The sequence below is a fragment of the Montipora foliosa genome, unplaced genomic scaffold (genome assembly GCF_036669935.1).
Source record: "Montipora foliosa isolate CH-2021 unplaced genomic scaffold, ASM3666993v2 scaffold_401, whole genome shotgun sequence".
NCBI classification, from domain to species: Eukaryota; Metazoa; Cnidaria; class Anthozoa; order Scleractinia; family Acroporidae; genus Montipora; species Montipora foliosa.
This window is the reverse complement of record NW_027179703.1, coordinates 294,940-307,190: the sequence shown is the minus strand read 5'-3', so window position 1 is coordinate 307,190 and position 12,251 is coordinate 294,940. Positions and strand designations below refer to the sequence as shown.

At 40.1% G+C, this 12,251-nt stretch overlaps 1 protein-coding gene across 1 annotated transcript; it reads left to right on the top strand.

Annotated features, from left to right (window-relative positions):
* The first annotated feature begins 532 nt into the window (after nt 1–532).
* Nucleotides 533–10,397, top strand: LOC137988004 (ephrin-B1-like). Its single transcript, XM_068834071.1, has 5 exons — nt 533–710; nt 5,049–5,344; nt 6,078–6,179; nt 7,919–8,104; nt 8,598–10,397. Exons 1-5 carry the CDS (start codon nt 592–594, stop codon nt 8,828–8,830), a joined length of 936 nt encoding a protein of 311 aa, XP_068690172.1. The 5' UTR covers nt 533–591; the 3' UTR covers nt 8,831–10,397.
* The last annotated feature ends 1,854 nt before the right edge of the window (nt 10,398–12,251 follow it).

The window sequence follows — 12,251 nt, the reverse complement described above, 5'->3', positions numbered from 1 at the left end:
AAACATTCCCCATGCTTTAAATGTGTTTTTCTCAAATTAAAGCCAACGGTAACTTTCGAATTCGTTTATAATATTCCTCCCACGGTAATTAACTTTGGTCAAAACAAAATAGCGTGAATCTGCCGTCCACGCGTGTATTGGTGTAATGGAAGTAAATTTGATTGGCCGACGAAGGACATGTCAATCAATCAAAAAAGGTGGGCGGAAGGAATTTCGAAGAGGAATTTGGTCAGGCTCTATTTTTCGTTTTACGTAGCACGCGAAACTAAAATAGAGCCAGATCGCAGGTTAGTACCGCAATGAATGCCATTTTTAAACGTAAACCGTTGTCTCGGACTTGCTTACCACAAACGATTTCTTTAGTTTTACTAATAGTGATAAAACCGATAATACCTGATGTTATCAAAATCAAAATGAGTTAGAATTCCGCTACTTTTGTTTTGAGTGGCCGGAAATGACGTAAAATGTTTACAATTCATGCAAATTTCTCCGCCAATTTCTAGGTAGAATCGGAATAAAAGGCGTAGCAGCTGGGGTTATCCCTCAATAAAAAAAGGGCCTTTTTCCAGTTTAAGCTTTTCCGGCAACGAAATGAACAGGGCAAATTTACTTCAGATGCAATGTGTTGTTTCAGCGTTTGCTATAACCCAGATTGCTGTGGGAAATAGTTACCTTTATCCTTCGATTCAGTGGACTCACGTGAATCCTTTGTAAGTATTGAACAAACAATGTTTCGTATTAAAAACTCAAGTTTTTTTTATAAGATATCTATGACTCTGCAAATATGGAGTAATATACGTCGCCACAAGAGTTAAATGGCAGACTGCGGTAAAGTAGAGAAGGTCTGAAAATCATTCAATTTTCGCTTATTCGGACGAAGACGATGCAGTACCGTATCTGTCTTCTTGTACGAAACGGCTGAGAGGCCGTACACATCGGGAAAGCGGATATTCAAGGCTAAAGGCATGTAGAGCCTGAGACCATAAGATTTTTGAAGGGACACGAGTGTAATATTCAAGGTGGCGTATTGAACTCGAAGTAGGAAAAAACTATTTTGTTGGGGAAAAGCCCTAGCTCAGAAGCTCTTCAGAAAAGGACGACATTAAGAACGTAGCTATTATTCGTGTCCTACATTCCTGTTTTGTCTTGATCTTTTTTAATTTGGACTAAAAAAAAGCGAACGATTGCGGCTGTAACAAATTGTAGTTACGAAGTCTTGTTTGCATACTAAAACTAATTTAAATTCGATTGCTTTCCTCCAAGATCCTAACACCCATCTATCCTCAACTCTCGTGAATTAAAGGTTTTTTGTCAGCTTAAGCCCTATTTTCGGCTATTTTAGAGCCTACGTTTAAAATTGAGTCAACGTATTCTTTTCAAGTTGAAACTTTCATTTATATGTTGAGAAATTATTGCTGTAGTAATCAACTCTATAAAGTTCCGTTTTCGTTTTCATTTCGTAATTCCGGGTTCTCAAATAGAATACAGAAATCATTTCAATTTCTAATTTAGAAATTCTCTTTATTAACATAGAAATCAAACATAGCTTGCTGCTACAAACTGAGCCTTTCAAAATGAATAAACATAATGAGAGGTCAAGGACCCCATGTTCTCTCTGAGAAATGGCGAAGATTGTTTGTCATCTCGTACGTTAAGAAAAAATGACTTCCTTCATGATTTATGGAAAAACAAGCTTCGGAGAAATTTAGTGGTACTTCGCTATTTTTTTCGGAGAAACGTTTCTTTTTGTAGTGTATCACGAGTGTCTGAATTGGCGCGTGATTGCTATTTTTGGAGTATGACATTAGGGCAGTGAAAATAAGCCGCGGCTTACATAAGACGCGAACACCCCGTATAAATGGTACAAAATCTACGTTCACGGCTTTCTCAAGCCGTGGCTTATCCTGGCCTGGGAGTTTATACTCATATAAATAGTTCCTTTCGCGTATTGTGTATGCCGCGGCCAGAGTAAGCTGCGACTTATTTTCTGTCGTATAAACGGCCCTATTGTTCTCTGCTGCGAAGAGGCAAATTTGCGGAGGAAATTCGTTGAAAAGAAATTGTCTTGCAGTGCCCTATGTAGACAGCAAGCGAGTTGCAAGTTGATACATACTTATCCGAGATTGTTTTCGCACATTCTCGTGTTGGGATTGCAAAGTGCTCGTGTGTTCCATTTATTTTTAATAGCACCTGTTGTTATTATGCCGCCGTCAAATAATTATGTTATCGTGTTTCCTGATTTTCCTAAATTACGTAGAATTCTCTTTTAATACATTTTCGCACGTAAATCCAAACTTTAATCATACTGTTTCGAATAATGCATTTATTTACAGCGGGTAAATTGCCCTGGAGCAATGGACTTCACGCAACGTGACTAAACTTCACGCGACTTTGATCAAACCCCCCGAGGCTCCGCTGTTAAACCTTGAAACTTTTAGCTGAGAATTGTGTATTAATGGCGCTGCGAAACAAGTTTCAGGAGACATTGCACCGTGTAACATGGTCGGTTTCGTTTCACGAAAAGTAGAAAGTAGAAAGAAGAACCGCTTTCTGCTTCTAGTTCTGCAACGGTCGCGGCAATCGCAGTGGTGATAAAAACAAGAGTATCACCTACAACACCTCTTCGTAAAGGTAAAACTGGTCTCGCTCGGTCTTGTTACGCTACGCAGTCGTCCTCAGTCTTCATAGTTTCTACAGCCAGCTCGGGTTGAAATGCTAGAAAAAGTCTAATTCCCAGGGAAAACGTCTATCAATAACAAAATTTCCCAGCCAGCTCATCGAAACACCTATATTTTTGCCAGTCAGCAAGATTCTTCTGGGGAACAGATAATGTGAGGAACAGATTCATTGGGTGCCCCTGAAGTTTCAGCTAAAAGTTTCAAGATGTAACACGCTTTCGTGGCAAAATGCGTATTTTTTAATGATTTTTCCTCCGTGATCTAGCCTAAATGGTCCCCTTAATCCCCTAGGCCAACTGTGATTCTGGGAAAGAGTTTTAATGGAAACTTTGGTACCTGGGTGGAAACGTAATATTTATAATAATTCAAAACAATGACATATATTGACTGATAAAACGGCGTGGAGATCTCAACTTTTTTTCAAACGACTTAACACTCGAGGTACCAAATGATTACCCCGTTTATTAAAGTTTTTGTTACGGATGTGTCAACGATGCTCAGCTTGATGCTAACATATTGTAGATGAGAATTTCGTGGAAGTTAGAAATTATTAACAGTTAAACTATGAATCGCGCCGTCCTGGGTTCGAATTCCGTTCGATCAACTCGTTCTCTCCCATGAATTCGCGATTATCCTGAATTTTTAACTTGCTTTGAATTCACCATTATCGTAAATTTTCGGGACACTGTCCCAGGACTTGTGGTAGCAAAGAAAATAAGGAAAAAAAAAATCATATTCTTGGATTGGATTTGAACCCGGTGCTTCTACTCCATAGAAACCGCCTCTTTCCACTTCACCACTGAAGATCAAGACATCGCTTTCTCAAAAAAACATTTTTTTAAGTCTACCATAGAATATCGCTGCTGAAGAGTAAGTAGGCCTAAGTTAGATTAATAATTGAGGCCTAAGCTTTTATTTTAAAATGTTTAGCTTTGTCGTGAAGTTTGGAAACCGACATTTTGTAGTGGTTAATGTGGTTTGTTGGCGAGTGACAATACAGAATTATCAAATAGTGATTAAAATATTATCAGCAGCTAGTGGTGTGGTGGTCGAGTGGTTAGGTGACGGGTTATCAACATTCCTAGGTTTGAGTCCTTTGTCCATACACTTGGGTTGTCTTTTCAAACAAATATGATCATTTCCCATAATCAAGCTTCTTTCAGTCTCCTAAATGGCACTCTTTTCAATTGACGTCACGATCTACCGCCCAAAGCATTATGGGATTAATTTGCGGGCAAACACATTTTAGCGATGGTTGTCCGCATTTCAATCCCGCAATGCTTTGCAATAATCTATTTTTATCAACTGTGGAAAATGCTATTCCCGATAATAGTGAATTCAAAGCAAATTAACAATTCAGGATAATCGCGAATTCAAGGGCGAGAACGGGTTGATTATTTTGGGCTCAATCCTTTGCAACTGCATAAGTTGCTCGGCCAACTGCGGTGATCTTACCAACCTTCATTCCATTCTATTCCTCAATTCAAATATATGAATCTTCATCTATTCATTCTTGATACTCTCGTGGGAAATTGTGTGCTGCAAAGTTTGTTTCTGGACAACCTGATTCCACATGCTGCTATTGTAGTTAGCAACTATATAAGCTTTCTTGTGCCAAAAAGGAAAAATGTAACAGGCATATTTGAAGGTGCCTTTCGAAATAATGGCTTTTTTCAATATATTCCTTCACCGTTATACCATGCCTTGCTCTTTTTAGCTTTTTATAATATTTAAATCACTTAGAAAGTCCTTCAACAGGATCCAGCGCTTCACTTTTGTTACGGTGGTCCTTGCTTAGAAAGTCATATTTGAAGAGAACTCTCTGGAGAACTCTCTGGATGACTCGCGAGATACCCTCGTTACAGCATTGAGCGCTCCAAAGGTTGCCAAACAAACTGATTGTCTGAATTGCTAAACACGGGGAAGTCTGTGTTCTATTGGAATGATTCGATACTTCTGTAAACCCAGTTGGCCGGAGCGGAAAATAACATATTACGCTTTGTCCACACAGATTTTGAATAAGCATTGCCGTTTTGTCTTCTCTTGAGACCACTGAAAGTCCCAAGAGAAACAGGAAACAATGCTTATGCAAAATTTGGGTGGACAAAATTTTATGGTATTTTCCGCTTCGGCCAATAGACCGTTTTACAGTTCTTGCTCAGTTACCAGACATTCTCGTTCCCAGATCCCATCGATTCTCCCTGCCCCGCCGGCTAAGGAAAATGATGGGATCTGGCAACAAGAATGTCGTCTTCCCCGGACGCCGGACGAGCTGCACTTTGAAAGCCGAGTAGACTCTACGGACGACGTTGGTAGACTTTACCTTAAAAAATATGATTTTAACAGATTGCATTGTTTGATTCTTTACAGATTTAAGAGCAACAGAACACTATGTGTGTATCCACATTCCACTCTCTACTTCTTATGTCCCAACACTGCCACCGCGGTGGTCAGCCTCCAGATCAACTTTCTTAGCCCGCTTTACGAGAACCTGTGGCTGGTTAACAAAGAAAGTTATGAGCGGTGCGAAGTGAATAAGACAGTGGATAGGAAATTGCGGGTGTGCGACAAACCTTTTGAATTAAAATCGTACCGAATCATATTTCGTAGATACAGCGCTGGTGACGATCCTCTCTTCACCCCAGGAGAAGACTACTACTTTATAGGTATGTGAACACATTTTTGCAAATTGTTGGAGAAACAGCCAGAACAGCTCGTAGCAGGAAAAGGGAGCAATTTCAACCAAACGTTTGTCAAGTTATATTTATCCTGTTTGAGCTGAAGCTCTACCAAAACTTAACTCGGTAAAGTGTCACAATATTGACAATGATGATGATGATGGTTAACATTGTTGATATTAGCATCAAACTCCACCGCGGCAACCAGACAGCTCAGTCCAGCGCTGGACAAGCGCGCGGGAAGTCGTTGGCTCAAGTCCTCGACCGAATCAACACCGGGAGGCTCTTAAAGTAACTGAGGACAAAGAGTTAAATGTAATCTTGCATCACGCTTTTGAGCCAACCGTGTTTTGCCCCCCAATCTCAAGTTGATAAACATTTATCAATTTCCTACTCAAGTGCACCTCATTTGACTCATAACCTATCCTTACAGAACCTGTATGTGGCCGGCTTGGAGTGATATTTCAAAAAGGATTTTGGGCTATAATAGGAGAGGGGAAAACCGGAGTGACCGTTGAAAAACCTTTCGTAGCATAGTAGAGAACAAACAAACTCAATCCAAATATACGCCGAGTCTGGAAATCGAACCCGGGTCACACAGGTGGGAGGCGAGTGCGCTCACCACTACTCTGATTAGTTCATCGACGATAACGATGACAATGATGAAAGTTTTTCCTCATCAACTTTAGTCAATAAGTCGTTATGTTTTCTGTGTCGTCAGCAACTTCAGACGGTACTAAACTTTCTGTCTACAAAACCTCTGGAGGACATTGCGAGACTCACAACATGAAGCTGAAGTTTCACATTTGCATGAATAGAACAGGTGGGTTGTGTAAAAAGAATTGATGTATCCTATTGAGCTTCCGTGGTTGTTTCCTTATAATTAAAATTAATTCAGCGTTTTTGAGCTGTAACTCAGGCATTTTTAATTATCATTCGATGTATTTTTTCCTTCCTTTTCATTGGCCGAGAGCCCGCCACGTGACCTGCAAATAACTGTCTACAAATAAGTGTTTTGCTACAAATAATATTCTGGTCATCCATAATTGAAATCACGCTCTTGAGTGAAAATGGCAGTTCGTTTTCCTGAGCTTTCATAAAAAGATTTAATTGTTGGGAATTGTGAAAAATAAAGTTAACTCAGTCATAAAACAATTATTGAACTCGGTTATCGCAAAATGTCATGATTTGTCAGTGTCTCGCAGATCAATTATTTGCCTCAGCCTTCGGCTTCGGCAAATAATTGATCTGCTCGACACTGACAAATAACGATATTTTGCTCAACCTTGTCCAGTAATTGTTAATTTCTAGGCTTAATTTCTGGGTTGACGTTAAGTTGCACGGCGAGTGGGGGCGAGTAATTGGTAAAACTGTTTAAAATGAACTTCTCTACCGTGACACAGCTCCATTAAATGGAAACCAAAGAATACATATTTTTAAAAAATACCTCCTGTTATTCTATCAACTCAGGAGTAACAAACCTTGGTTAAGTTACAATCCAGGGCAAAAAATATTTTTCACATGACTTTTCGAAATTTTGGACCATAGCTTTAAAAAAAAAAAGAACCCTCCACGCGCCCCACCTAACACAATGCTTTTCAGGAATAACCGCAAGCCACCACGTCTCAAAATTGTTTTATCAGTCAAATACATTTACGTCCCACACTGCCAACACTGGCAAAAAATCGATAGCTTTGTTCGGTTCGCCATTTTTTGTTGCTGTTACAGTATTAGTACATGGTTAAATCAATTTTTTTGCGCCCATTGAGCAATTAATGACATACCAAACAGCTAAAGTTCCGTGTTGAAGCCACTGAGCGGAGCGCAATCAATTTTTGAAAATGGCGGGAAATCGAGCGTTTTGATGACATGGTCGTGTATGAGAACACTTTCCAGCATGCAATAGTTTCTAATTGAAGCTCGCAATGTACGCGAATGAATGCCTGAAATAGTAATAAGGCCTGTTCCAAACGTCGTGCTACTGCCGTCCCGAACTCAAATCAAATTGTCATTTCGATTTAAGCGCGGCAGTAGAACGCCGTTTGAAACCATTAAGAGCGGCACGGCTGACTTAGGTTCGGCACGACTACTTAGAACGGCAGGACTTGCCGTGCCACACGGCAGTAGCACGACTTGGTTTCAAACGGCGTGCTATTGTTGCGCCGAACTCAATTCATAAATTAGTTTAATGTATTTTGCATTATTTGCATACTATTACGCTGGATGGATGGTTTGTTTTGTCTTTTTAATTTGGCGCGACTGTATTAGGTTCGACGTTTGAAACCGCTGCCGTGTCATCGTCGTGCCACTGCCAAGCCAAATTCATTTGAGTTCGGCACGGCAGTAGCACGACGTTTGGAACAGGCCTTTAAGTGAGTGAGTGAGTGAGTGAGTGAGTGAGTGAGTGAGTGAGTGAGTGAGTGAGTGAGTGAGTGAGTAAGTGACGGATGGGCGCTGAACAAAATCCCTCACTATCATCAGTCCGATGTTAACATTGATGCGGAGTAGTAAGTTGTAAAGACAGTATTTTGTTGTAAGTTTCTGTAATTTGTTTTTCCATAGATCCACTCTGCCGCGATGAAGACCTTTGCAACGGTGAAGTCCCACCACGAGCATCAACAACAGTCCCAACACGAGCATCCACAACAGTCTCGACTAGTACAAAGAAGCCGACGACAAGTCAGTCTGAGAAAAATTCTACATTTACAAACTTTACAGTACCTACGATCCAAATGACAGATAAGCCAGGTAAAACAATAAGTTTATTGCAGGATGTCGTGATGGTACCACAGTGTTGTAATCTGCCTATTGAACGTTTGGCTAAGGAAAGCCTATTTGTTATCAAGCAAAGATCATATTGAATAATGGGGGAGTAGAAATCGGGTCTCTCCTATGGTTATCAGGGTGAGGTTAGAGGCTACTTGTACGGGTAGGGGAATGTGTTCGTAAAATGCAAACAGTACTTTCTTTTGATTAACTACGGAAGCTTTGGCTAAGAGTGTTGGTTGCTCAGTACGAAGAAGTAATATCAACAAGACAACTACTTTATCTCTCTATTAAATGCCCACGATGGTCTGTACGTTCTGCTTTTTCGTGCAATATAGCTAAGCTTGTACATCTACATTCTCCAGCACTCGGTAACGACTCCTTTGTCAAGTTATGACTATTTTGCTTACGTGGCCTTATACACCATAATAAATTTATTCAACAATAACCAATGCTGTCCTTTTTCTTTGAACAGGTAATCCTGGAAACAAGGGAAAAATTGAACGAAATGAAACTGCGTATCACGTATCTATTGCAATCCTTGTGTTCTTTTGTGTGATCTTGACTTCTGTTTGTGTAATCCTTCTTCGCCGTTTGTACCACAAGAAAAAGTTAGAGCCTTCGTTGTCATCAAACAGCAGTGCTTTATCTCATGATTCTCCCGACGGAAACCAGGATTCCAGCCATTTTCTGGTGAATTCAGTCTAGCTGGAGTGAGCCCAAGCACAGACATCGTCGAGGCTTGCATATCCACGGGATGAAGTGTTCAGACATGTCGAAGTCCATTAAGTCGAAAGGGGTATCACTAATACCAAATTTCCTCATATTTTCCGCTCGCAAGGCGGGATGATAAGAGCGATACGTCAGCTTGAAGATACTGGATAGGAGCAGCGGCCGTGCTGTGCACGACATTGAGATCCACCAGGAGCCCGCCAAGAGTAGTGGCGTAACGCTTTGATTGGTTTGCATGCCGGTTTTTTTTCAAAGGTAGACGTTGACGTCGACTTAAAATATCACCGCAAAATATATCATAAATCATAAATCATAATTTTTTGGGATTATTCCATGTTGTTCACGTCGTGCAATGTGGGGAGGGTAGGGGGGAGTATCCTTAAAACAAGTTGGTTTCAGACTAAGAAAAAAAACGAAAGATTCACATTTGTATGCCGACGTTGTCGTCAAACCTCAAATTTCGTGATGACGTCGTTGTTATGCAGACTGTCGCAAAAATATGCGCTTAAATGCGTGCCACACTTCCAGCAATATTATTTTCCCTCTTTTGAGGGAAAATAATTGTGCTGCGTCCCTCTTTGAATCAATGATATTAATGTATTGTGGTATTCTCGGTGCCGTAGCAGTCGTCGTTTCTGGAACTCCCTATTTCCATCTGAAAACCAGACTTCTTCATTTCAGGCTTTTTAAAACTTCTTAGGTTTTCTGTTAAGTACAATGATCTTTGGCTTAGAAAATCAATTATTTATCATCCCTGGAATCGGAAACAGTCACTCGAGTAATCAGACACCGACCCCTTTGAGTGGTTAAAAATTTTTCAAGAAACCTATGAAGGGAGATATACGCTCTTAGTTATGTGGTATTTATATAACTTATTTGGAGGAGAGAGAGTGTTTTAATATTATATAAGATAATAAATTGTATCACAGGTGTTTCACAGTAGAGATTTATGATTATACTTATGCCAGATACTATGGTATCTGGATCTAATTTCCTCGATAATTGTAAAAGCGCGTGGCATTGGACATAGAGAATTTTTACCGGACACAGATGTAATATTGTGCTTACTTGTGACACGCTTCATGCATCTTTTATACACTTTTATTACATGAGTAAACAAGTCATCTTTGTGTTAAAAACCAACGGAAAAGACAATTCTGTGTAAATAAAGTACCGCTCTTCTACAAGCCTCAAGAATACATTTCCCAGCTGCTTTGAATACCCCTAAAAATTTAGCCCTAAAAGGAGGTTAGCGCACGACACTAGCTTCAGGCCAAGCGGGATATCTTGCAAGGAAATGTAATTTGGTGGAGATAGGACGGGGTTTTATTACCAAATGGACTCAACCCAACTTCAATGGAATGCGGATTAACTCATTGGCCGGTGTACCGCTATCATTACACTAGCTTTAATTAATTAATTAAATTTAAAAACTCTTTTTCCTGGTCGTCTGTGAAATTGGTGTATTGGTGTATTGATGTATTTAAGTGCGATGATAATGAAGGGGTGCTGGAGCACTAAAGATAAATAAGATCAACTCAACTCAACTCATATCAAATGGTAGGTTGGCTTTTGAGGAGAGGGGAAAACAGCTATAAGCAGAGAAAAACCTCTCGTAGCAGAGTAGAGAACCAACAAACCCGACCCACTTGTGATGATGATGATTTTGGGAATCGAACACAGATCCGTCAGTGGGAAGCGAGTGCTCTCATCACTGCCTCATACCTGCACCCCATTGAATCAAGTGATCAGTAATTAAATGACTGAAAAATATGGGAAATACGGAAGGAAAGTTACTGGATAAGTCTGTACTGCTCGGCATTACCATCTACAAGTTAGAGAGTTTTGATCAATTCCTTACCAAAGTCTTCATGCTGCATGACACCTGGGCGCTTTCTCTCAGTGACGTTTAGTAAATTGCAAATTTAGCAACGCCTAATAATTGCATGAGAGAAAACTGAGCAACGAGGCCTTTAATCATTTAATATATTTAACGTCAAAGAGACATTCAAGCAAAATGGCTAATTTTGGTATTGTAACGATTGGGTTGGATCTAGCATGAAATAGATGCTAATGCAGGGGAATCTTTTTGCATGAAAATTATTTCGATCCCTCGCATTAGACCGTTCCATTTCCTGCTAGATCCAGTCTAACCGTGAAAATATCAAACTAGCTTATTTTCGTCGTCTAGGTGTTTATGAGCAATAAAAAAACAACCCCTAGTGAGATAAGCAAGAATTTGAAAATTGCCAGCACTAGCTAACAGGGTCTTGAATAAGTAAGACACATAGTGAATTTCCCTTTATTATATTAACACCAGTGAAATACCTAGTGAGCTTTCGCGCGAAAACATGATATCTTCACACGTGATCACAAGTGAAAAGATCACTGTTGCTATGGTTACATATCTAAATAGTGCCTTTCGATGCCTTTCGTGAAATGATCTAGTATTTCATTGGTGTTTATATAATAAAGAGAATGTTACATGGTTGCTTGGAGATACGAAATTTCTCTTCGAGTGTTGAAAAATATTTCACTCGTCAGGCTGCGCTCACTTGTGAAATTTTTTTCAACATTCGAAGAGAAATTTGGTATCTCCGCGCGGCCATGTAATATACTTTATGTATTTCAATCACAACTCACCTGCCATGGGCAAACCCAAATAAGAACCACGAAATTTATTCGAAACCTACAATCACTTTTATAGAACACTATTTGCATATTATAAACAGTAAATTTCAATGAGACTTTCTAAGACAAATATCGTAACACTCGTCTCGGGTAAAAATGGTTTACACACCACTTTTTCAGCAGCACTAGGCACTGCAAATTTTTTTCCTGCTGTGAGTGCTTGGCTCAAGTTTTTGGCCAACAGATATATACGGAACCCCAGTTCTCATAAACAAAGTAATAATGCAAGGGTGGTTGTATGTCTGTGAGGGTACGTATATTTTTGTTTTACCAATATTTCGTACATAAGGCACGGCCTGATTTCTTCAGGGAGTTAAATGGTTACGTCTCCTTCTTCTTCTTCTTGTTATAAACATGCTAGAGTTTCCCTTTGTAAAAAGGTCACCCATCTTGAAGGAAGTCTCAAACTTACGCAATGGCAAATGTAGCAGCCGAGTGTATCAGCTTTACGGGGGAAACGGAAGAGGCGCCGAGAGGCCGACCATAGCATATTCTGCTGACCATAGACGCCGAAGGCTCGCCAGAAAGGAAAATCGGCGCAAGGTCCGGTCATTTTATCCGAGCCGGGTTCATTTATTCTCGCACAAGTATTCATTTTACCCGTGCTCGGACTACATTTCAGTCGGTGGGGACTTCAAGAGTAATCACAGTCCTCGCATCCTGGGGCCGGTTGCTCGACGGAAGCCTGGTTAGCGCTAACCGTTGG

Coding starts and splice junctions, on each gene's coding strand:
- LOC137988004 (XM_068834071.1), top strand. CDS start 592: ATGAACAGGGCAAATTTACTTCAGATGCAATGTGTTGTTTCAGCGTTT. Junction 711..5,048: donor TGGACTCACGTGAATCCTTT/GTAAGTATTGAA, acceptor GATTCTTTACAG/ATTTAAGAGCAACAGAACAC. Junction 6,180..7,918: donor CATTTGCATGAATAGAACAG/GTGGGTTGTGTA, acceptor GTTTTTCCATAG/ATCCACTCTGCCGCGATGAA.